General features: G+C 36.9%; 4 protein-coding genes across 5 annotated transcripts; 2 read left to right on the top strand and 2 right to left on the bottom strand.

Annotated features, from left to right (window-relative positions):
* The first annotated feature begins 632 nt into the window (after positions 1-632).
* LOC113703387 (RNA-binding NOB1-like protein) lies at positions 633-4946 on the top strand. The gene is made up of 5 exons (XM_027224731.2): positions 633-1032; positions 2096-3212; positions 3425-3593; positions 4244-4360; positions 4481-4946. Exons 1-5 carry the CDS (start codon positions 693-695, stop codon positions 4625-4627), a joined length of 1890 nt encoding a protein of 629 aa, XP_027080532.1. The 5' UTR covers positions 633-692; the 3' UTR covers positions 4628-4946.
* Positions 4947-5252: 306 nt separating this feature from the next.
* Positions 5253-10493, bottom strand: LOC113703386 (probable LRR receptor-like serine/threonine-protein kinase At1g63430). Its single transcript, XM_027224730.2, has 13 exons — positions 9840-10493; positions 9458-9596; positions 9181-9252; positions 8943-9086; positions 8698-8847; positions 8050-8166; positions 7896-7960; positions 7311-7571; positions 6978-7183; positions 6752-6884; positions 6490-6647; positions 5941-6156; positions 5253-5822 (listed from the first exon to the last, which is right to left on the bottom strand). The coding sequence occupies exons 1-13, from the start codon at positions 9922-9924 to the stop codon at positions 5577-5579; spliced, it is 1992 nt and encodes a 663-aa protein (XP_027080531.1). The 5' UTR covers positions 9925-10493; the 3' UTR covers positions 5253-5576.
* Positions 10494-17857: 7364 nt separating this feature from the next.
* LOC113703483 (uncharacterized) lies at positions 17858-21241 on the bottom strand. Of its 2 annotated transcripts, none has more exons than XM_027224860.2 (6): positions 20737-21241; positions 19999-20588; positions 19059-19251; positions 18782-18846; positions 18481-18691; positions 17858-18353 (listed from the first exon to the last, which is right to left on the bottom strand). In XM_027224860.2, exons 1-6 carry the CDS (start codon positions 20881-20883, stop codon positions 17976-17978), a joined length of 1584 nt encoding a protein of 527 aa, XP_027080661.1. In that variant the 5' UTR covers positions 20884-21241; the 3' UTR covers positions 17858-17975. The 2 variants fall into 2 exon arrangements, with proteins under 2 accessions (XP_027080661.1, XP_027080662.1); XM_027224861.2 differs by having other exon boundaries at positions 19999-20567; positions 20737-21228.
* A 2308-nt stretch (positions 21242-23549) lies between these two features.
* LOC113703484 (heavy metal-associated isoprenylated plant protein 39-like) lies at positions 23550-24757 on the top strand. The gene is made up of 3 exons (XM_027224862.2): positions 23550-23910; positions 24088-24169; positions 24311-24757. Exons 1-3 carry the CDS (start codon positions 23902-23904, stop codon positions 24502-24504), a joined length of 285 nt encoding a protein of 94 aa, XP_027080663.1. The 5' UTR covers positions 23550-23901; the 3' UTR covers positions 24505-24757.
* The last annotated feature ends 727 nt before the right edge of the window (positions 24758-25484 follow it).

Genomic DNA, 25484 nt, shown 5'->3' with positions numbered 1-25484 from the left:
TAACCTACACATAAAACAACAGAACATGTTTCAAGCAAAGTGAAGACAGATTCTCTTAACAAAATTTAGCAGGTTAGCAAAATGTAGAACTCAAAGTTACAGCTCAAGAAATTCTCGTCAATCCATTTTAGTTGTGAGGAATAAAGACAAGCTACATTAAATAGCTATCAACGGTACGAAGTGTGTTTACTTTGGATAGTAGATTACTTGGAATAATTTTTTGAAAAAAAAAATTGTAGCATATTTTTTATATAATATATGTGAGATAAAAAAATGATTTGAAAAATGTATGGTTAATGCAAGCAAATAAATGACTATCCAAAATGATTAAAATTGCTATTTCTAGTTACTCCTTTCATGGGAACACATACATGAGAATTTTACGAAATCGCCCTTGAGTGTTTCAACAAATTTGTTGGCTACATTAGAAGTATTAATAATAAAATTAATCGAATTAATCTAACTACCGGTTGACTTTTGTTAGGGTTGTGGTTTGGATGAGTTTTAACCGACTGACATTTGTGAGGGATGTAAAATCAGCATTTTATATAATGTAAGGTATGGAAAATTATTTTCATGTAACATGAGGGACGTTTTCCGCAATTTTCCAAGCATGCAAATAGCCCACTAATTTCAGTACATACGGCGCTAGGGCTCAGCGAGGGTTCAACGAACACGCACAGTCCACAGCCATGGAGGTCCAAGCCTCACCTCAACCAATTTGGAGCAACCTTCTCAAGCATCAACAGCCTCCGGTGCCGGACCACCTCTCTGCCACCTCCTCCGCCCCTCCTAAGTCGACTCAAGGATTAGCTGTTGGGAGCTGCAAGTCGACTAAGGGAATAGCGGTAGCAGTAGTGGACGCCAACGCTATAATTCAAGGCGGGCAATCGCTGGCCCCCATAGCCGACCGTTTCGTTTCGGTTTCTGAAGTTATCAGCGAAATTCGTGACCCCACCTCTCGTCATTCCCTCAATTTCCTACCTTTCTCGGTTGATACCTTGGAGCCCTCCCCTGATGCCCTCAAAAAAGGTAGTTGATTAAAGACCGAGATTTTTTTTTTTTGGCTTTTGATTGTCAATCGAGCTATTGGATGTGTTTTTCGGCATATGAATGATAATTTTGCTAGCTTTTACTTAGTTTTTTTTAGCTTAGAATGTTCAACGCTGTATGTCTGCTTCTCTACTTCGGCTGTTATAGGTGGTTTTTGATTGCAATTTTGGGGCGAGTAGCTGAAATGAGTGAAACAAGAAATAAAGTAGATTACTTTTTTTCTTAGGGTACTTTTGTTCATGTCGAATTGTTAATTTTCTTTGGTTATTTAGAATGATGGATAGGAAGACAGTAGTATTTTAGGAATAGCAGAACTGGGTTATTGTTAGTCAGAGTGATTTTTGAGTGACCAAGTAGAATCATTGTTGGTTAGAATCTGAATTGGACAAGCTCATTGAAGTGGCGATATATTAACATCGATTTCGGTAGTCGCCAAAGTTTTGGATGCGATTTTGCTGTATATGGTTGTGTTTCAGTATTCCTGATGCAGTATTGGTCTTGTTGGAATAAGAGCTGGAGAGCTGTGCTAATTCTAGACCTGTTTTTTTCCCTGATTTCCTGTTCCAGTAATAACGATAAAGTCTAGGCATTGATGCAAAATACTTTTAATTCATTGATATGCAATAAAGCTTGTTATTGTGGCACCTTGTGCGACAAGTCTTGTAATTATGACTGGATTCATTTATTGGTGATGGTGTTTCTTGTTTCCTGTTGGTATCTCTCACTTTGACAATGTTGTAGTTTTCTGTAGCTGAACCATTGTTCTATTCCAGTGAGTTGAACAAAATCAGGAGGAGAGTAATCCAAAACACATACTTCCCAACCCCTAATACTCTTTCCCTATCTCTATGTTAGGTAATCATGGCTCATGAAATAGTGTTCATCTCATCTACAAAAAGGCTTTTGGTGGATTTTGGCAGTTTACTTTAGTGCCTAATTTTGTCTTAAAGGTCAAACTGTTAAAACAGATGCACAAGTTCATTCCTGTTCTTTAGATGATTCTCACTTCTATCATTGATTTCTCTCTTGTGCAACTTTACAGTTATCCACTTTGCTAGGGCAACTGGTGATCTGCAGACACTTTCAGATGTGGATCTTAAGCTCATTGCTTTAACATATACATTGGAGGCTCAAACCCATGGAACCCAGCATCTCAGAGATAGTCCTCCACCTATTCACACTGTTAGTGTAAAAAAGCTGCCTGAAAAAGACATGCCTGGATGGGGCTCTAATGTTCCTAATCTGGAAGAGTGGGAAGCATTGGAGCATGTGGCAGAGGATGAGTCAAACTACGAGTCAAAAATTCTTCCCCTGAAAGATTTGAGCCTGAATGTAGTTCCCAAAGATCAACATATGGAAGATGGTTTGACCGGCCATTGTGGAGAATGTCATTCTGAAAATCAAGAGGTATCAAATGGCAATCTTAGGCGGCAAAAGAAATACTCAAGTAAGAAAGTTGAGGTTAAGGTTGAAGGGAAGAAGATGGTGGCAGATGGAAATGATGCAACAAAAGGGGAATTTGGTGATGATGTTGGGGATTGGCTGCCTGCTGTGAGTCGAAGTACACGTAGAAGATATCTGAGAAGAAAAGCTAGACGTGAACTGCATGGGGCATTGTCTGATGAAGTTGTTAAAGATGATGCATCTCATAATGTGGAAAGTGGAGAAGTTGATGACACACAACGCCCTGAGCTGCTAGCGGAAGAATGTGCTGAAGAGGTTGCTGATGGGAGTTTAGGTGAGAATGCCACCGGTGAAGTGAATGACAATGATAAGGATGTCTCTGCAATTTTGCACCAAATGCATCTTGATGAAGAATCTTCGGTTGCTCTTCATGCTGATGAGGATTTGCAAGTACCCTCTAGGGGGCTCATTTCCAATGATTTTGAAGCTACTTCTGATAATTCCGAAAGTGCTATCATTGGAGGTGAAGGCGAAGTGACAGGGATCAATGGTGGACTCGATAACTTGAGCCTGAATAGTGAAAGAATTGGTGCATCACTGGATGATAATAGCAGTGAGCAGAGCTGGATGCTTCGGTCTCTGTCTGAATCAAGCGTGGCCTGTGTAACTAGTGACTATGCAATGCAAAATGTAATTCTGCAGATGGGTTTACGCCTCCTAGCACCCGGAGGAATGCAAATACGAGAGCTGCACCGGTATGTAGAATAAATTTTTGCTTCTTTCTGTCACTGTGCCTTTCCTCAATCTTTTTTTTTTTGTTTTAATTATTATTTTTTTCAGTGGTAGTGCAATTTTGCCTGTAATTGCTGCATGTATCAGTGTTCTAAGTTAGGTTTGGATGCTTCTTCTCTGGCCTCATAAATTGAGAGAAATGCATACTGACTTTTGTCTAAATTTGTAACTTTAGGTGGGTGCTTAAGTGCCATGCATGCTACAAGGTCACTACGGATATTGGTAGAGTTTTCTGTCCAAACTGTGGAAATGGAGGCACTTTGCGCAAAGTTGCTGTTACTGTTGGTGAAAATGGTATCATACTTGCAGCACGTCGACCACGTGTATCAGTGCGTGGAACAAAAGTGAGTACCTGGGTTAATTTTTTTCTCTTTGAAGAATTTTTAGGAAGCATACTGTGTATATGTTGGATCATTATAAATATCATTACCTTTTAAGTTGTGAGAAGGAAAATGGGGGAAAAAGGGCTCACTTATCGTGACTTATTAAACATTGGAATTTTTCCCTGGTGTAAATTTTTTTCAGACAAGAAATTGGTTCCTTAGTTATTCTTTTCCCCTCCCTTTGCGCCTTTTCAAGTTCAGGATTTATGGTTTTTAAATCCTTGCTAATGTTAGCTGGCTTATAAGCATTATTAAGTACTGTTGATGAATCTAATTTTGCAGCTACATATTTTTGTTCTTGTTACCTGTTGAATTAGATGGAATGATGTTGTTTTATGCTTCTCTTTGATTTGTTAAAAACAATTATTTGTCCATTGATGTTTGTGAGAGTAACAAGAAAAACAACTAAGGAAGAAAAACTTGAAGCATTAGGCTGATTGGGTAAATAATACAAGAAATTATCTGGATTCAATCAGTATCTATGGCTGAATTTTGAGTGTTTGAATTTGATCTTATGGTTTATAATGAATTTGGCAATAATTGGCAGATATAAGCATCATTATTTTACATTTGATGGTAATTATCTTGTTTTGGTTTGCGGTATGTTGCAGTTTTCCCTGCCTTTACCTCAAGGGGGCAGAGATGCTATCACCAAGAATCCAATTTTACGTGAAGATCAGCTTCCGCAGAAGTTTCTGTATCCAAAAACAAAGAAAAAGAATAAGCAGGTGGTATCAAAATTGTTTTATTTCTCCCCATCTGCAGCAATTATCTTTTGGTTGCCTATCTTAATTTTGTTTCTTAATTTCTTCCTTCTGACTTAGAACACGGGGTACTTTGTTCTGTAGGGGGATGATATCTTTGCTTCTGATGACATATTTATCCACCATACGGATAAGAGAGCTCCTCTTCAGCCTCCTGTGAGGAAAGCACTTGCCGTTTTTAGCGGCAAGAGGAATCCTAATGATAACCATTTTTCTCGTGCCAAGCACTGAACTTCCCTGCACTTTTTGCTGCTGCTTTTAAAATTCACTTAAAAGGGATTTTGTACCGATCTAAGCTGATGAAAATAGGGTTTTAATGAGTTAAAGATGTGATCTACAGGCTTTTTGGGTATTATTTAGTGCCGATGGCCTCTTAAGCTTTGTGGGATTGTGTGTGGAATTCATTTGCATGTCATCCACCAGGAAAATTTTTCCCACGGGCTTAGTATAGTCCTTTGATAGCAAAGTACGAGGTGTACGTATAAGTGGGGCTTGGAATGTGATTTCAATTTTCATCAATTTAAGGTTGCTTCAGTTTTTTTGTTCTAAAGGCGTGTCCATGTACGTAGGTTTGATCCTTGCTAGACCCTCCTTGTTGTAACTAACAAGCAAAAGGACATGTTCATCATGCAGGCCTGGAACTTATAGCACGCATGACATTGCTCAGTGTCAACTGAAAGCCAGCATTTGGTACATAATCTGATAATGATGTACGAGAAAATCTATATGTTCCGCATAAGATGCCTTGGAAAGATCATTCAGTCTTGTTAGTACTTCCAACTAAATGATCCAGTGTTCTGAAGTTCCTTCTGTAAATTATTGCCTGGTAGCATTTCAAGGCAATATAACCAAGTACTGACTTAATTGCGATTGGCTTCATAAAAAGGTTAAAAAGTGTTAAAACAATTATCAAGAAGTGAAGTACCTTCTGCAACATGGGTTCATCTACTATTTGACATCAAAATCTCTAACCGATCAAAATCTCTAACCGACCAACGGTATACAATTAATTGATATTAGTCATATGTGAGACTGTCTGTCCTTATAGCACGCATGTACATGACTTCACTCAAATCTATAAAAGAACTAGCAAGAAGGAAAGAAAAAGGAGGGAAAAATTGAAGGTGAAAGGCAAACTATAAAGTCTATATTCAGATTTACAGTGTCAGCTTCCTATTAGTTATGATGAAAGTGCAAGCTCAGCCCATGCCAAGGAAGATGCCCTCATCTCTGCAGATACGGAGGTGTCAATACCACTTTCCAGCATAGCACACAAGTCTTGCATGGATGTTCTACTGTTAGAACTTGACTGGATGCAGATGTTGACAACATCGCATATCACTTTAAGGTCTTCATATCTGAAATGTTTTAACTCAGGATCCACCACATAAGACATTACTTCTGGCATCTCAAGATACTCTTTGGCCTGCACAGGCAAAAGGAAACATAAAACTCATGGCAAATATTTGTTCTCCATTTACAGATCCATGCATTAGTTGGGAAACCAGGGCCAGAGGGGGAAAATTCAAAGATCGGGTTCTTACCCAATCCACCAAGCATCCCTTGTCCTCACAGTAGGGAGGTCTCCCGCTCACGATTTCCAGAAGAAGGATTCCAAAAGCATAAATGTTTCCATGTATATCCAGATGCCTTGCCTCTAAACCATTTGGAAGGACGCAAATTGCACCTTCATTGCTGATGCTGCCAGAATTCTTTTCCGATCTAGAATGGATTGACTTCCAGCTTTCAAAATCAACCAGCTGCAGCAGTTTTTCAGGAAGATTATTCAGAAAGCAATAATCAATAGCGGCAGAATTTTGATGTGCATGCGAGTATGCTAGACATTTTACAAGGCACCTACTATTCCCAGCTGGGAGGTGCCAGAACTCATTAATCTTCACAAGACCAGGCTAATAACTGTATCCACTGCCTTACTCAAATACCATATTGAACAATCTTACATTTATATGAAATTTATGGCTTTAATTGGGAAGAGAGATTTAGCCATTCATGCTCAATCTTGAAGTCTGTGAAACAGAAAACCCTAAGGCAAGTTCTTTTGGTTAGTAGGTGATGTAAGCCTCAGGATTTACCTTTGGAGAAAAATCATCTGTCAAGTATACTGCACTAGAATTCAATTCTGATATGGTAAATGGTGGATGAAGTTCTGTATGCAGATACTTTAGTCCCTTGGCAGTGCCAATAACAATTCTCATTCGCCGTGTCCAAGATAGTTGGCAACCTTCTCCATCTACAGAGTAAAAAGCAGTGAGATTCAGCAAATGGAACATGTTTGGAAATGATTAAACCTCACAAATTTGAGAAAAGGGAGACAGACAACAATGATTTCCTTACAATGGAGGTGCTCATACAAGGTCCCATTTGATGCATACTCGAAGACCAGCATTCTTGTGAAAGGACTGCTCTCCCGACAGTACCCCAGTAATTTCCCTGTGTGCTCATGATTTAATCTTGCCAAATCTGCCACCTGAATCCATAACATCAAATCCTTATGGCAGAACAAAAATAAACAAATTTCAAATCCTCCAAGCTAAATGTGAAGGGCACAACATGTTTTGACCTCTTTTTGGAAATAAAGCTCTAGAAAGCCCGTCCAATGCTCTTCTTTGACGCAAAGGGATATAACAGCAATTTCAGGTCCACCTTTCATGGTTCCTTTATAGACTTGGCTATCTGAAGAGGATCCAATAATGTTGCTAAAATCTTCACAAGCTACTTCCAGTTCTTGTCTGCTTAACTTTGTTACACCCCTCAGTGATTCAGGATCTGTAAAATCATTTCAATAAAATGATAATGTAAATTGAGCTATGGATAAATGCACCACATCAAATATCACTAAAAGCTGATAAATGGTCTTCAAATCATATCGCAAAAACAGTAGATGTACACCAACCTATGAAAATGGCTGTATAATCCTTTCCACTAGCTGATTTCTTCCATGGGATAATTATGGAGGGTCTGTTTTGCCACTTATGAAGTGCAGAGACAAGAACCACGAGTAAGAGAGCACCAACCATCACGCCAGTTACTATTTCCAGGGCTAAAAGCCAGGCAGGTCTTGAAGTACTGGTCTGATGCTTGGAATTATGTTCAACAGGATGGTGCCTGGTATTCGCTACTGGATGGCTTTTTGGTGTTGGAGCACCACCTGTAACTGAAGTCAAAAAACAAGAAAGTTGGTACTAACAAAGATGCTGAAAACAGGTGACTCGAGGGCCATTTTGATACTGTTTTCTGAAAATTTACCAAGAAAAAAAATTACTACAATAATAGTTTAAGATGATTGAACTCGAAAGCAATTATAAAGCAAACACCAGTCTATATTCACCCAGAGCTCAAAGTAGGCACTTCAAAAAGATATAAACTATTTGGTCTATTAAATTTTGTTTTTAAACTGAAGGTACTTAAGAGAAGATCTCCAAGTCTTGGCTCTAGCAACGCTGCTTTACATGAAAAACACACAGGATATGACATATACCACACTGTACTGCAGAGCGCTGCTTAGGATCTTTATCATCCAGACAATTCCCTTGAAAGCTTGACCTGCAGAAGAATATAAACACATCATGCAGAAAGAATTAGCAAAGAAGACAGGAAAAGAAACACTAAACAGCAAACAGGGGAAACACTACCTTGGAAGATATTCCAAGCACTTTGGTATGCTTCCAATGAAGAAGTTGTATGAAAGATCTACAAATTTTAGTTGAGATGAGCGGCACAAACCTGTTGGCTGCATACTGGAGACATACCTGATAGACAGTAAAAAGGGGCTCTTTAAGAACCAAAAAAAAAAAAAATCCAACATAGATAAATTTAAAATGACAAAAGTCACAAAACACACAATAACTTCAAAGTAAGACTAAAAATGAGCTTTTGGCTGCAATTGGATTGAGGTACTCAATATCATATATCCGGTTTGCAAAAATTTCACTATGGAACTATACAAACAATGCTCATTAAAAATGTAAAAAGAAGTTTTGGTTTCTACTTCAAAAGAATGGCATTTAGAAGTTGACAAATTTTCTTTCTTTTTTGGAGAAAAAAGAAAACTAAGTTACTAAGCAAAAAAGAAGCTGACAAATTATTAAGCAAACAAAGTTACTGTCCTTAAAGAAAACCCTATATTGCAAGAAAAAAAAAGATTGAGTTGAAAAATAAACAAAAATTGACGTTATGTAGGATACATTCACTAAGCAAAAGACACCCCACCCCACCCCCCCCACCAAAAAAAAAAAAGAAACAAAGAACAGGAAAGGATTCATAAATTTTATTCCACTAACATTCCATGTAAATCATCAGCAAAATCTGAGCCATTACTGGCAGGGACAGTTCCCTGGAGCCTATTCCTATCAAGTCGAAGTTCCTCAAGGTATTTCAGACTACCAAGCTCTGGAGGCAACCTCCCTGTCAACCCATTCGATTGAAGATTTCTGCATAAAGCACAAGAAGACTTCAATTGTTAAGCAGAAGTCCAAACACAAATAAGATAACAAAGCTCAGTTTCTAATGCTACACATGTACTGACATTTTCACAATGCTGGATAACTTTCCAATCTCTGGAGGAATTGGTCCTGTAAGCTGGTTTGCACCCAAATCTAGGACCTTGAGATTTTTCAACAAGCCAATCTCTTTTGGTATTGTACCAATCAGTGAATTGCTATGCAGAATTCTAGAAATCACCAGCATCGAATATTAACCTCCATTTACATGTTCTCAGAAAATGAAATGAAAAGTAAATGTGGTAGAATTGAGAAAAACCGTACAGTTCTTGCAAAGAAGACAATAGATACAACTCCGGTGCAAGAAAACCTTTCAGAGATGCTCCAGAAACATTTCTGCAACACCCAAGTCGCAATTTAATTAACAATAAAAACTTTTACACAAATTAAATAGCATATCAATACCACCAAGAAATTGGCACAATTAACTGCCATCCAATTAGGTACACGGAACAATGACACACACGAAAACATGAAAATTGGACTAAAGTAGACAAAATGTTTCCGTCGAACAACTAAATAAGAAGATAGGAATTCTTACAGCTTGATGACGTGATCTCGAGCCACTGAGCAAGAAATGCCAGGCCAGTCACAAGGATCTGAATCTAATGCTTGCCAATTTGACAAAACGAGAAGTGGATCCTCATATATAGCTTCTTTAAAGGTCTTGAGGGCATAAACTGCAGAAAATAGCACCATTTCACTATCCGAAAAATCTACATCAACAGTGGACTATGGCACTTCTAGTTACATAATCGCAACCATAGTCAACTATCGCAATTAAGCCTAATAATATCCTACATTAAGATTGGTAACTTAATTAATACAACATTACAATGAATTTACTCACAAATTCTTGAATTTTAAAGAGAGTACAATACAAGATCTAAGAACACAATAAGAACTGTAATGCCGAGCCACACCTTCATTTAAGGGAAAGGCCAAATTAGTCCCAGCAATGAGTCCTAGACTCAGTAAAAAGACTTGAAGAAATTCAAAATTCCTCATGTTTCTCCAAGTCCGTTAACAGCTTCAAGAAACAGTTGCTGATTCAGACAACCCCAGAACTCCAAGAACCCATAAAAAATAACATTGAGCAAGAAATTTTAAAGAAAATGAAGAAGTTGGTTCTTCAAGAAACAGGAAAACAAGGTGCAATTAGCAAAGAATTCAGCTTACACTGGTAGGATAAGAAAAAAAAGAATACTGAAGAAAAATGGAAAATAAGGCCAAAGAAAGAAAAGGGATTTCTTTGTGGGGCAAAACTAATGGCATAAAGCAGAGTTAAGAGTGAAAGTATGAATCTTTGGTCTGCAACAATTGCCCTGAAAGCAAAGGAAAGCAAGGCAAAGAAGTGGGAAGTGACAGAGTGAAGTTAGAAAAATTGGAAAAGAAAAAAAAAAGATTAAAAAGGAAATCTTGGACTGAAAGAGAGGTTTGGTGTCAGAGAAATACTACAGAGTTCAAAATAAGATTTTGCGCAAGGAATGGATAGAATATGATCATATGCACTGATGCTACAATGTAGAATAGAAATCAATTGGTTACTTGCTCTGTTGGAAAAGTGAGAGAAAGACAGGGAAAAGAGAGATTTTGATGGTGAACTGTTACAGTGGTATGTTTTTGTTTTTTCTGTTTGATCAATTGAATTGGGCGGTTCTTGCTTTTCAGTTTTTTATCTAATTTTTTTCCCCTATACTCAAAAAGGTATACTACTAGTATAACTTCCTTTTCTGATGGAGATGCGTTGTAATATAGGAAAATACTACTGTTTCTTTTTGGTACGGTATACATGACTCTAATCCACTCATATTTTTCACTATTATTTAGTGATTTAAATTCTTGAAATAATTGAAGGATTAATAATTCTTATTCTATATTTTACTGTGAATTTAATCTCATCGATACAGTATCCAAATCATAGAACTCTCTAGTAGTAAAAAGTCCAGTAGTACTTTACAACAGCTGAGTATTATTTATTTATTTTGTTTGGTTAATGCAAAAATATTTTTTTTTTCTTTTTACAAGGGAAAAGTAGATTTGGGAAGGGAAAGGATAAAGAATCAAGTTAGGATATTTGGTTGATGTTCTTACTAATTGAGTTTGGATTTCTTGGTCGATATTTTGATCAATTGAGTTACAAACATTTAATAAAGAATGGGTTTTGATGGATAATCTAAGCTTTGATTAACGTTCCAGCAATAATAAGTGGTGTTATTTCCCTAGCTGGATATTTCATTAGCGCCTGCTAATGATTTATTAAGCGTGGTAAAAGTAGGTATCCCTGTCCAAAATACCCACCAAGAACAGAATGGAAAATAATCAAGTTCCAATTGATCAAAATTTAAGGCCGACCAACACTGGTTTGTTCTTTGTGCGCGAAACTTCATAGCCAATGTAAATTATTAATCTGAATTACTTTTCATAGCTTGCTTGAATGCTCTTTTGACGTATACGCTAATAAACATTCTTCTTAAAGCTCCACCTCGAAAATGATGTTTTGTTAACTTCTCAGTATCTAAAAGACATGCATCAACTACAATATGCCATGGTATTTGTTTTCTTGGCAAAAGGAAATAAATGTAGGTGCCTGGAGGAGGAATAAGTTCCTTTCGGGTTTTTCGATTGTCTTGACGTTCGGACTTCAGATAATTTCAGATTGCATAAGAACGTATTGACAAATTATCACCGACGAGCTTCAGTTAACCCAAAGCACTATTCTTTTGCCCACTAAATACCACTTATTACAGCTTCAACAGGTTTCCATTGCCAGCAAAATGTAGAAGCAAACAAAGGCTTAATAATCTAAATAGACAATTAGTCATGGATCGAACAGTAGAGCCGAATATGCATGTCCCGCACAACAGTGAAGGCGAGTGTGTAGAGTATACGTGACTGGGGCTAGCTACATCCATGCATGATGCTTATTGCCAGAACCCAGAAATCACTATCCATCGCCCGAGCTTCTTCCTACCCCTTTGCAGCCATAATCATAATTTCCACAATTATTACTCTCACCTACCATGCACTAATTTCTAATGGTTCACTAGTTACCACCCCGTGCTACTTTTCTTCCTTATTTCTTCTTCGTGCAGCCACATCAATCGTTTACCCTTTTTTTTTTTTTTTATCAATCGTCATTTTTATCTATAATATCCTATACTATTCTAATATAAGGGAAGACTCAACTGGATCTAAGGGGGCCGGTGAGGACTGGATTCAATCGAGTTTAGGGGAGACATCAGTCGCTTACCTTACCTCAGTCACTTTATCTCCTAATAGTAGTATCTACCACACTTCATTACATTTCTCATCTTGGATGTATATATATTAAGCATCTTATGACCTCTATGTGTTGTTAAAATCAAAATGCATGCTGTGGTTAACTCCTTCGGTTGACTAGAAATTGTGAATTGAAGGAGCTAATCTTATTAAACGGATTCACTCAATGAAAAATTCTCGTACTAATTAGACTGATTGGACCACTTTTAGGCTCAAGCTTCATATCTAATTGCTTAGGCAAGGTTGTTTAATTACATGCTACCATCTGCATGGTGACCACTCCTATGTGCGTGTGCATGCATGCGCAGGGGTTTTGGAAGGTCTGCCGAATCCACAATACATGCCCAAAGGCCTCAAACCATATCACAGAATTTTTGGCAGAATTACCCCAAAAAAAAAAAAAGAAGGAGAGAGCATCAGGTGTCTCCTTTGCTAGTGACATCTTAGACCCCCAAAACCTGCCCTCCTTTCAGTGTGGTAGGGCAGGGAACGCAGCTGACAAAGTTGACTTTCGTGCAATTCGAACTCCTATGATGATCAGCTGATGCACGTAGCTTCAAACCAAGGCCAGCATTAATACAAGAACACCATTATTAAAGACAAGAAAACTACTTAAGGCCTCCGATTGGAAGGGTTATGCCTAATTCTTGATCAAGTTACCGACCCCCCACCCCCATGTTTAATTATTACTATACGATTTAATAAGACTGCAGAGTTGGGGGAGAAAAAGAAAAAAGGCTGCAGAGTTGAGCTAGTGGTGATTGAGCAAAAAATAACTAAATTATCTGGGCTTCCAAGATAAGAAATAACAAAAAAAGAAACTAAAGTTCTGACATCTTCTGAAGGTATTAAAATATCAAAGGGATGGTGAAAGTTGAACTTAAGGGATTTATTTTGAGAACAAAAAGGTATGGGTTTCGGTCAATATTGGGTTTCCTCAAATATCAGTACTCTCACTTTTGGTAAATAACGGATCATTTCCATAAATGTAAGGTAGACAAGGAAGTAAAGGAACAAATTGGTTCCTGGAGAAGTAAGAATTAAGAAAGACTAAAGCCAGCTAGAGAACAAGATGTTTTTGGAAAGAGCAAATATAAATCAAGAAACTATCCCATGGGAATGTTGGACCCCAAATTCTATTCTACGCTTTCTCAAAAATAACCAAAATAAAAAATAAAAAAATTCCACTGTATGGCTTCTCCAGTTGCGCCAAAGTCCATCCAGAGTATGCACCAAGACTCCAAATTCTATTCTACGCTTTCTTTATAAAGAGAAAAAAAAATCATTCAATGGCTAAAAGTAAAAGGTGATATAAATTTTCTTCAATTGACAGGTTGTTTACCACGATCATTAAAGGGGAACCATATGGTCTTCCGGTCTTAGTTGATAATTGGTGATTCCCAACACAGCCCGTCCAGCACACTAGCTAGGAAAACGTCAAATTTGAATGTCCAAAAAGTAGTCAAACCATCGAATAAGGGTAATATTTTTTACAACTCCTACCACTGATTTTCACTTTTTACCTCATCCTCTTCACGAATGAGAGAAGGCAAAGACCAAGAAGCAAAATGACATGCAGACAGACGAGACAGAGAGACTTTTTTTTTTACATAATTTTAGGTTCTTAAATCTTTTACAAATATATTATTGTGCTGTTAGAATGGGGTGATATGTTCGAAATATTTTGGGGGTGACGCTCTATGATTATTTTTTGACATTGATAATAGTCAAAATCCATTTGTATATTCTGGAGTGACGAAAGGACAAGGAGATTGTTTAAACACAAAGGCTCCTCATCGACGGTGCTTCCAAGCAAGACACTTACAAGACTAGACAAATTTTAAAATAACGCTTTTAAATGATTGTCCAAATTTCTAAATGGTTTTGAAAACTATACATGCTCCCATCATGTACTAGTCCTACCCTCTTTGACTTGTCATACATCTCCAATAATGATTTGTCGAGGGCAAAAAGAAATTAGAAGGGGGAAGCACTATAGGGTCCATCTCAATTCTTACTGATTATAAATTCAAATTAAAAAAAATATATGGTCCTAGTCTTGAAAGTTTTCCTCCTTTTTTTTTTCTGGTAGTAAGTTCAAATGTTGGTTTTACACTTTAACCATTATTGTTTTAGACTTCTACTACTGGTAGTTCAACTAGTTAAGTTGGTTAGGACGTTAATCTGATTATATACTAGGTGCCAGTTCAAAATTTTTTTGGCAAATAGACAAATTTCTTTTGAGCCATTCTTAGATGAAAATAAGAAAAGAAGAAGAAGAAGAAGAGTAAGAAGAAAATTCAACAATATATAAGTTAGGAAGAAAACCTAAAGAAACAAAACATCAGGACAAAAATCCAAGTAGTCGTACAAATATTTAGCATGATTATACGGTCGAAGAGACTTTGATCTAACAACTAAAGTTGAATATTCAGAAATTAAATATATTGGGTTGAAATATAATCTCTCTCGTGTTAGAAAAAAATTTTAAAAATTACCATGAATATATGCGTTATACTTTGCTAGTCATATTAGAAAAACTCTCTGATAGTTATCTTTCTTATTGTGACAAGGTTGGGAGCTTATAATAATAATGTTGACGTGAATGATACTCAACAACAAACGCATTATCAAAACATAGGACAAAAATGGTCTTCACTCTCCAGCAGCTAATTTAATTACACTCTCTAAGGTGGTAATTTGCTGCTTTTGTAAAGCCATCTTGATGATGTGGTGGAGGGGTTCCTTTTTGTCTTCCTCCTTCTTGATTACTGATCTGGAACTTTCCCTTGTCGGGCCCTATGTGTTGGGTTTGTTTAATCTACTGCATGAAACACTTGCAATTAATTAGTTGTTTCCTTTCCTTTTCAAACGTCTTATGAGCATAGTTTTTAAAACCAACAAACGTAAGAAACTTTAGTGAGTGATGAGGCCTAGCGTTCATGGTGGGTCGGGACAGGACAAGTCGAAGTTTAATTCAAATCTACCCCGACATGTTTGAATTGAGAGGGGTTATAAGTCGTATGTGGGTTGTCTTGAAAAACTTTCCCCATCTATACAAAAGGAATAAAGAAAAAGTAAATTTGGGGACAGTTTGATAGACAATTAGGTTTTGATAGACAATTAGGTTAATTATGCTTAGATGTGCTTGTTAACTCAATTGAGATCATTCTAAGTTTTCTTGCAGTTTAGCAATTTTTATGTCACTTCTATCCTTTACTCTCCGAAGATTAATGATGTCGGCCTTGTTTGGCAAGCAAGTTTTTGGCTAAATTTATCTGCTACAAGTTTTTTAACCGTTTTAACTACAGTAACTTTAAAAAATTTCTCAAAATTTTTAAACTATGCACTTTAAAATATTCAAAAATTTACGTACTTTAAATTTTTTTTTTACAATTTCTACAGTAAATTACAATAAAATTTTAGAAACAAACACCTAAAAAACTCATTTGACAAACGGGCCGTCATTTCCCTCATTTGTTGGTGCCTTATCTATATATATATATATAATTCCAATTATTGAAAATTCAACATCCTTATTATCTTAAAATAACATTAGATATGCAAAAAGGATTTAACATCCTTTATTTGATTTATAGGCAAATAGTGTACTACTTAGTAGCACATCAGCTCCGGATCAAAGTAAACTTCCGCTGACTTCTTTAGAGTTTGTTCCAAGCAAAAAGGAAATTCATAGTCATTCCTAAGCCGGATTGTAAAAGCGCGACTATTGACTTTCCTTAGACATGAAATAGAATAAATTAATGTGCCTAGACTAAAATGAAAACTACCAGGATCTGCAGCTTCATCTTAGAAGAACAGATTCGTCTTTCTCTTTTCCTTCACTTTCGCTTTTAACTGAATTCAATCCAGACTAAGAACTGAATTTTAAGCAACTGGGCAAAACGTAACATCTGTCCTTTTTGGCTTAACATAGTATTAGAAAATATATATAAATTTAGTACGCATTTGGAAATCTATGCATGATTGGTATTACACCAATGTTTCATACGTTTGATCTGAAATTGGAGGGGTTGGTATGCTGTCATGTTCAGCAAGATTAGCAAAATTAGAGAGCAAGAAATTTGAAAGAGGCGTTAAACAAATGAAAGCAAGAAAGCGCAGCATTTGGTGAAAAAGAAAGAAAGAAAGAACTAGTTCGCTAATTGGTTTCCTGGTCACATCAAAACTGTTAAAAAGCGGGGCAGTTGGTTAAACGTTTTATTAGCCTTGGACATTTGTCATGTACTGGAAAAGGGACCGTGGATGAATCTCTAAGCTTTCGTTTCCTAAAGCATGGCCCTAGTTCAAGTTTGCTCAAAAGACAAAATGATCCTAACTGTGCGGGCGGGATCGAACCGAGCTTCCAACCTGCAAACACACCATAACGAGAGGCACAAAGCCAGGAAAAATCCCATGGGGAGACTCTGATATTTAAATCAGATGATAGGGAGTTTAGGAGTAGAAGACGAGTATATAGGTCGACAAGTAGATATTACATTTGAGTGTAAGGAGGAGAGGTATTTATACCTGCAAGCCACAGTATGGATCTCGAAAATTGAGGATGATGCGACAGCTACAAGGGCACCGTAGGTCAACTTTATACAAGTAGTATATGTCGAGTGTCAGATTAGATGTTAGATGCGGACGTTAGTCACATCTCAATGAAAAACGACTCAATAAAGTCGAGATAATGTGAGGCACCTTCGGGTGGCGAACGCGTTGACTAGGGATTCCACACTGTCATTATCAAAATGGTCGTATTATTTCAAATAAATAAGTTCGGCAAATTCGTTGATGCCTATGAATGGTTATATGATTAGAAGATTAGTAGTAAATAGAGGGACTCTTTTTTGTTTTTCTTTTTTTTTTCCAGGAAACCTTTCAGAAGTTCAATTTTATTTCTTGCCAGGTTTATTAAATGTCCAGCAATAAATGAAGTGATTGTTGGAATGGAATTGTCTAAAGTTAATATGCTTCATCAATCAACTATAAAACCCAAGCAAGAGAAAACATTCCAATTTTACTCAAAATTCTTGGGTTAGGTACGGTGCATTGAGTATGCTCACACCAGAAGGGCCCAAGACAAGGTAGATGAGATGGGCCTCAATTTATGAAGCCACGTCCCCAGCAGACGGGTTTTGACGACGGACGCTAAATTCAGATCAAGTGTCGTTTCACTTCTCAGCCCAATGCGTGCTGGTTGTTTATTTGGCTGTTGTACAATTCGTAGGTGTAAACAATTCTCAACCAGAAATCATATATCCAAAATAATTAGGGTCTGTAATTCATGTGTTAAATTTTTTCAAAAATAAAATTAATTAGAGAAAGTGTATAAAAGCAAGAACAAGGTAATAATTATTAGCGTGTGCATTCATATGATAAATTGAGTATGAGTTAGGTATATTAATAAATGCTCATTAGCTATCCGTTAAAAAAAAACCTATAAAAAATACAACTTCTTCTACCTGTATAGCAAAAAAAAAAAAGAAGAAATATTTGTACAAGATTAGGATTAACTAGTCATTAATCACTGCTTTCTACGGAAGTTACTTATTGTGTTTAAGTAGAGATTGCTAATACGCTAATTAAAACAAAAAAAAAAAATAGTTCTCTTTTTTGTTAGTATATATAGTACCATCTCGAAAGAAATTGTATATTTTGACTTGCAGTTTTATGCCGGTGTTCTCTCAAGGCCACAAGAATAATCAATATGAGGCCTCGAAAAGAAATTAAAGACCAAAAAAAAAAAAAAAAAAGCCCCAAGTCTTGTCAGCCTAAGAAGTTTTGCTCTTGCTACCATTTTCAAGGCTCTCATAGAAATTGTTTTCCCAGGTCTCCACTTGCCGGATTGAATTAGCTTTCCTTCTGAGAAAGGTTCCAAGAACGAGAGGTTCATAAGGAGGGGGCAGACTGCATGGAGAATTCTCGGATGGACTCTTCACCAAGGACTCCAACATGAACTTCTTTTCCGTTCCATTTGAATGGCAAGCCATTGTTTCTGAACATATTTCCATTGCTCCTTCTGGGATTTTTGGCTCAAACCTCAAAAGCTTTGCATACTCATACAATAAATGAAACATGTAATCGTAAACAAACTCCATCTTGAGCTCTTCTTGAATGAAATCACTAGCAGCTTTTCCAATTGCCTGTGCCTGCAAGTATTCAACAGTAATCCGCCATCTAGTCTCCAAATGCAAAAGGGCTAACAAACGAATTTGCTTATAGTCCACATCTGATAAATTAAGCAAATGTGAAAAGCATAGATCAAACATCAAGTACCTTTTGTTTATGGCTGTTACCCCAGTCTACAGCAAACTTGAGCGATCTGCACTTGTCATCATTTCTTATAGGCCAGTAATGGTGTACAGGTTGCATGCTTCTCAAGAAAAAATCATAGAAATTGGTATTTACAAGCAATGTGGGGGAGTCACAGGCTAAAATGTACTTCTCGCTAACAGACCATGCATATCCCTCAATGTATATCTTGTATCTGAAGCAAGAAAATTCACTATCCAAATGTTACTTTCATAAGAAGTTAACAGTACCAGGTATATGTATGGTAATTAAGAAAGAAGTGTACCTGTAAGTGCATTGATTTGCAAGGTCTGATTGCCTATACCCTTGTTCATACTCACGGATCCAGTCCTACAAAATGTACAATATCACACAAAAACTTGTTCAATCAAGAAAGGATCGATATGATTAATCCATTAAAATGTCAATCTTCACTATCTAAATCCGGGTCAAAAGTGTGATGATTGAGTTTGAATTTTGTAGCTACTTTACATAATGCTTCAATTCACTAATGATGACAGTCATACGAGGTTCCCCATGGAAATTAATTGGATAAAAGTTACTTGGATGAAGAGGCGAGCATTCCAGTCCTCTTTGTCCGAGACATTGCACTTAAGGAGGTCTTTTCTGGTGTCAGCTACAAAAGGGTTTCCCTTCCAGTAGGCATATGGTTCCCTCTTCATCCACTTGATCCTGTTGTTCCCATCTTTTAACTCCTTCAATATATTCTCCCACGGTTTTATGTTAATTTCAGCCCTGCACCCATTCTTTCGGTTCAGCAATTAGCCACAGGAGCCCATCTTCTGAAATGAGAAAATGACACCCACTTTGTGGAAAATAATATCTAGATGTGGGCGCGGAATTGATCCATTAAAGGACAAAATATAATATTACTACTACTCATTATAATGTGGCTTGTATAGTGTATTTATTTATTATCTTCACCACCACTCATTCCTGGCCAAAAGACAATGGACTTCTGGACCTACTACCTACCATTATTCTTGTTCTACGGCCATCATTCCATTAAAAAGCTCCACAGCAATAGGGACCAGATTAAAGCAAATTCAACAGCAGCATTTTTCACAACAGAAGTTACATTAGCGGTTACTGTTAATCAGTGAAAAGGTAGCCTTAGAGGAAAAGTTATTAGTGGTAACCTCCGTTTACCCTAATCAATAAGTATGAGTTGACATATGCTTTCACGATTGAATATGCATTAATTATTTAGTTGTCAAGTTTTTATTGAAATTTGAGCAACTTATGAATTGTCCCATAAGTTGATCATAGTAAAATTTACCGAAACATGTATGCGCAAACATACAGAAGAAAAAGTTAACACCGTAGCCAAGAGAAAATAAATATAAATGTATGCATTTAATAAGTCATACAAATCCCGTCTATCATGCTTGTTATTCATTAGTATTTTGGAAGAAAATAATGGCAAAAAAAGGGCATGTAAAGAGTTAACCACCAAAGAAAGAAAGGGTTAGAAGAACTTACCAACCCCAAAAAGACCAATCAGGGAAGACCATGTCCAGTGTCCACGGGTCCCCACAATACCGAAATAATGGTGGTGGCGCTTTTGCATTTGGTCCACGATGGCTGCTCGATTGGATAACCGGCCGATCATCACAATCAAACATGAGCTCCAAGTCCGGTAACCTTCCGGGATACCGTCTCAAAAGCTGCAGAATCCCCCACAACGTAAACACATCTCTAGTCTGTATTGATTTCTTGTATTTTTCCACATAGACCTTCCCCTTCACTATTACCAACCTGAAATGGGCAGTCCCTTTAGCTCTTTCCACCATGTCTCTAGTAATCCCCGTGGACTTAAATGGCTTTAGATCTTCATGGATCCAGCGGAAATAATCAGGGCACGTCACATTTGACAATCCATCGTCAGTTTCAGTGAAACCAAACGTTGTTGGATAATTTGACGGACATGTTTGTGTCAAATTTCCCAAGGAACAATTAAGTGACACTTCAATCTTCCTCTTTGCAGAATTCCTCTGCGGCGTAGAAACAATCATTTGTTGCTTTCTTTCATTACTTACAGCCAAAGTTGTCTGCACAACAACAGAAAAGTACTGGTACTAAGATTTTCAGACAAAGGTAAATTAGATTAGTTTTGAGGTTTCAAGATCTAGCAAGAACAAATATGCCATTTAATTCTTCATGCGTCCATATGGGACGCAGTACTATGTTGAATTGTCTAGATGAGTTCTGAAAACTTACAGAGTTAATCCATGAAGAAGAAATCCACACTGCTACGAGAAGAAAGAGGAGGACCATGATGGTTGCAGAGGTTCTTGGACCCTTTTTCATTGGTGACCTCCAAAACTTTGCGCTTGACAGATCTCTATAAAATCCAGAATTTTGCATGCTTTCAGTTGATGACGACTCTGTACAACCACCAAGATATGCTTTCAATATTTCGGAGAGGCCGAAGTGGTGATGGGAGTCGGATTGAGTAAACGCCTCACTGTTTTTTTCATGTCTTAGATTCCTAAAGCACTGTAGTTATCATTACTTTCTATGATGGGACTCTTTGTGAGTGGCGAAAATTAGTGAAGCATTTATGTGATCAATTGTCATTAACGTTGTGCTAAATTGGGCTTCTACTTGAAGATATAGTAGTAGCAACTAGCGAGTGGTATTTTGTGATTTCGGCAGAAAAGTCAAAACAAGCCAATAATTATTCATCTTGGTGCCTAAATTGTCGGTCCAACAAATCAGCCCCTTGAAGAAGGTTTGTATTAGCCCCTTGCCTGCGAAATCACATGCACATTCATTCTTGGATGGAATTTTTCGTCATAATTTACTAATCACAGACCCTTCTATCCCCAAATTGTGGTTTGTGTTAAGTTTATCCTATACGTATTAGACTACATTTATAGAGGAGATAATTCCTAATTCCAATTCCGGAGTAAAATGAAACCACAATTTTTTAGAATAATAGTGCCCATATTTTTCTTTTGTTTTTTTCTAATTTTTGAGTCTTTAGAATTATAGTGCAATACCTCACGTTGGTACAAGCTTTTTATTTTAGCCGACATAGGCCAAGAAACAAAGAATTTTGTGATGAATAAGAGTCAACGCTCCTCCACAACTGGGGATCTGTTTGACTTTTTGCAGAGTTCCAGAATTTGGTGTTGCTGCAAAGCTCAATCCAAGAATATAGCTAGCAGTTTATGGGAGCATAGATCTCAATGTCTCGGAATGCTTAACCAGATCCATGATCAGCCTAACTATTTGGTGGATAAAAATACATTACCTAAGCCTTTTTAAACAAAAAATATTGAAGGTTTTTAAGTATTGAGGTCATTTTTCCCCCCTAATCAAGTATATATATTGTTTTGTACAGGGAAGCAATAAATTTTTAGTTATTTTTTCATCTCCAGTTAGATAATGTCTTGTCTCACTACATTTTGATACATCTGGCCGAAGAAGCGCGTTGCATCAATATTATTATTATTTTATCTCTACCTAACAAAGATTTGGGAGACATGAGTAGACTGATGTCCTATTGTGAATTCGCACTTATCTTTGCAAAAAGATTAGCATAAGAACTCCCTTATCATATGCCAATAGAAGTGAAATAAAGCCAATTGTGGTTTGAAAATTCCATATTTTTTTGGTAGCAAATGGAAAAACTTCTTGTAATCTTTGGACAAGCTGAATGCCTGCCTACCTGAGAATTCAGGCTCCATCTCAAGAACACGGAAACTCTTACACCAAAAGGAGACTTTGCCAAATGGTCGATCAATAAAAAGGTAAACTGTTCGGAACGTAACATCGAAAATAATAAAATAGTATCAACAATGTTTAAGTGTTATAGAGGATTATTTGAAAAAATATATTTAGAATAATACTATATGTATTTTTTTTTATAATGTGATATATGTATGATAAAAAAAGTGATTATAAAAGATAAAAAATGATTATAAATATATTTATAATGTAAGTAAAATAATATTCACAAATAATGACCATTTCAAGCACCAACATCGTGATTTTGCGAATAGACCGGCAATTTTGTGACTTGTGATCCATCTCTTATTCATTTCCGGCATAGGTCCTGTCTACCGAATAAAGTTCTACATGGGTTTCCCCAAAATCAATGAAATGTCTTGGCCCATTGTCACATCCAATGAAATGAACATATCCTGCCTTGTAATGGGCTCAGTGCGGATGCAGTGGAAAATGCAACAGGATCATCCGGTCCAACGTAGGAGAAGTGTTCAACAGAGAATTAATCTGCTCTTGGGTATGAGAGGAGAAACTCCAAGTTCTACTTCCTTTTTTTTTTTTTTTTTTTTTTGACATTTTCACATGATTGAAGGTCCTTTTTCCCACACCCCACTCTCCCCCTCCCCCCCCCCCCCCCCCCCCCCCCACCCAAAAAAAAAAAAAAGAAAAAGAAAAAAAGGCTGCTCCCTTCAAACTGAAAACTCAAAAAAGAAAAAACACCGTCCTTGGGTTTAATGCAGTCTTTGTGTATTTGATTGATGCTGCATGAGACTAGTTAAAAGGAAAATATTATCTGCACTCTCATTTTTGTTAATCATATTCTCAATATCATTTAGTTATATAGTTTTCATTTATTAAATTATATGATAAAACAAATGACGGGAGTGCAAATAATAAAAAATGGAGTTCAAATAATACTTTGCAAGTTAAAATTTTCAAATTGTTTAATGGGTAATTTGTTCGTCTGGTAACGGGGCTGAGCTGTAGACACCAATGTTGTTAGGCTACTAGTATCATCGGTTTTCACAAATAAGAAATCAGATTAAAGTTGTGTGTAATTGTTATATTGGTTTCAAGAATATTTTGCAGACAACAAAAAAAAAAATAAAATAATGTACTAATAAAACATTGCTTGTTTTGTCATTAAGCTACTATTCAAGCGTTGAATTTTTGCCTGCATGATAATCTTTGCTGTATGAGCTGGAACGCGGAAGGGAGACGTGCGATGGTCAGCCAGGCCTACAAATTGCATTATTTGCAATTACAAGAGCAACGACTGTCCTTCAATCCGAGGACAGTAACTAAAAAAATTGCCAAGAGGAAATGACTAAACATAACGTTTAATTCAAAGTAGAGAAACACTGTTTGTTTGTAGCTTTTTCATGAATCAAACTATGGGAAGATGAATCGGTTCTTCGATTCCTTGCCCGGAGGAAATGCCAAAGAAGCCTGAAAATAGCAGGTGGTTGGATTACGTACCAAAATATGCCTGACATTGACCATATCTCTTGTTTAAAATTCAGGAGCCTGCCCACGAAAGGTACAAGTTAGGAGTTCAAGAGTACCCTTCATTCCACTTCTCCAAATATCTCAGCCAATATTCTGGTGGCATCCTCTTGAAATTCTGTGGAATTTGTTTCAACAAGAAACATGGAACAGGTATCAATTAATTCATTTCGACAAAATTTCATCTCATGTTCCAGTCTGCTGATTATTACTTTTGTTTTATTGTTAATAATTATCATCATTTTTGCTAATCGTATTGATTGTGAACGATATGAAACATGTTGCTTCATATCTGCAAATTTTGACCTTATTTTTGGATAATGGATACAGCAAAAGGTGGTGCTGAAACTCATGACCATGAGTGACGAGAAGACTAAGCAAAAAGCGATGGAGGCCGTAGCTGACATTTACGGTAGGTTTCATCAAATATCTTGCTGAACCCTTCAGTTCTTGTATAGCTAGTTTAGAAAACTATGATGTTCTTCCTTTCTTTAACTCATTTGTTGTTTGATTCTGAAATTGAAAACTCTCTCTACGTTACATCGATGGACAGGAGTCGATTCGATTGCCGTTGATATGAAGGAGCAGAAGATAACGGTAACAGGTCAAATGGATACGGTTGCAATTGCAAAAAAGTTGAAGAAAGTTGGAAAAATAGAGATAGTATCAGTTGGTCCTGCCAAAGAAGAGAAGAAAGAGGAGAAAAAAGAAGAGAAGAAGGAAGACAAAAAAGATGACACGAAATGACGAAACAAGCTTAGGGGCAAATTAGTACCAGTGCCTGCAACTCTTGCGCTCCCATATTGAGTTTCAGGTCTCCCCATTTCCTAGAATATAACGTAACTTTGGAATTTTTTGTTTGGGAAAGGCCCCCCCGGCGGCGGGGATATAGTTATATACTTCTTCTTTTGCCAATCTCTCTTTATTATTTGTGACAGAACTATATAGATGTAGTGAGATCAACCTCCTCTGTTTGTACTCTTTCATCCTCATTGCTATTGTGTGCACTTGAAGAATTAAAAAAATTAATTCCATCTCGAAATTTTCGTTGCAAAATGAGCTTCATTAGCGTCTACTGGGGAATTCCCCTTGCAACTTTAGATGAAACATGAACAATTAGCCTAGTATTGCGCCAGCATTCTATAGAAGAGTGCAAATCATATGGGCCTAACTAGAGATCAAATAACTAGAGATTAGTCACTCCGCTTGTCAGTCTGTACAGAATTTTCAAACATATTAAATCGGGAAATGCATGGTATCAGTATGTAGTTACTCTTTCTTTATCTTAAATCTTTACAAGATTCATAAGAACTTCCCAAATCGCGTAAGATCTGACAAAAGATTCGAAGGTTTCATAACGTTCCTTGTTGCATAAGTTCATGTGAGCACAGAAACATAACATGGGAACAATCACGCATCTTGCTGAGTCATTTTGAGGCTATAGCAGTATGATATCAAGACTTTTTCCGACCTACCTTTCTTATTACGTACTCCTTTAACTTTCTTTATCTAGCTGCATTTGTCAGCATGAGTCATACAGCATGAAGGAATCCGACTCATGCCCTATTAGACAAGTACGTCAATGCCTTGGCATACGACCATTGCTGCCTCAGGAATGTAGTTCAATGCCTTGGCAAACGACCCTGAAATGCACTTAAAAAATAAGCACATTGCATATACAATTCGAATTAGAGGAACTTTTAACTAACCAAAAGGATGACTAGTGC

This window comes from Coffea arabica, chromosome 8e, assembly GCF_036785885.1.
Source record: "Coffea arabica cultivar ET-39 chromosome 8e, Coffea Arabica ET-39 HiFi, whole genome shotgun sequence".
NCBI classification, from domain to species: Eukaryota; Viridiplantae; Streptophyta; class Magnoliopsida; order Gentianales; family Rubiaceae; genus Coffea; species Coffea arabica.
The sequence above is the reverse complement of the archived record's forward strand: the minus strand, read 5'-3'. Positions and strand labels throughout refer to the sequence as shown.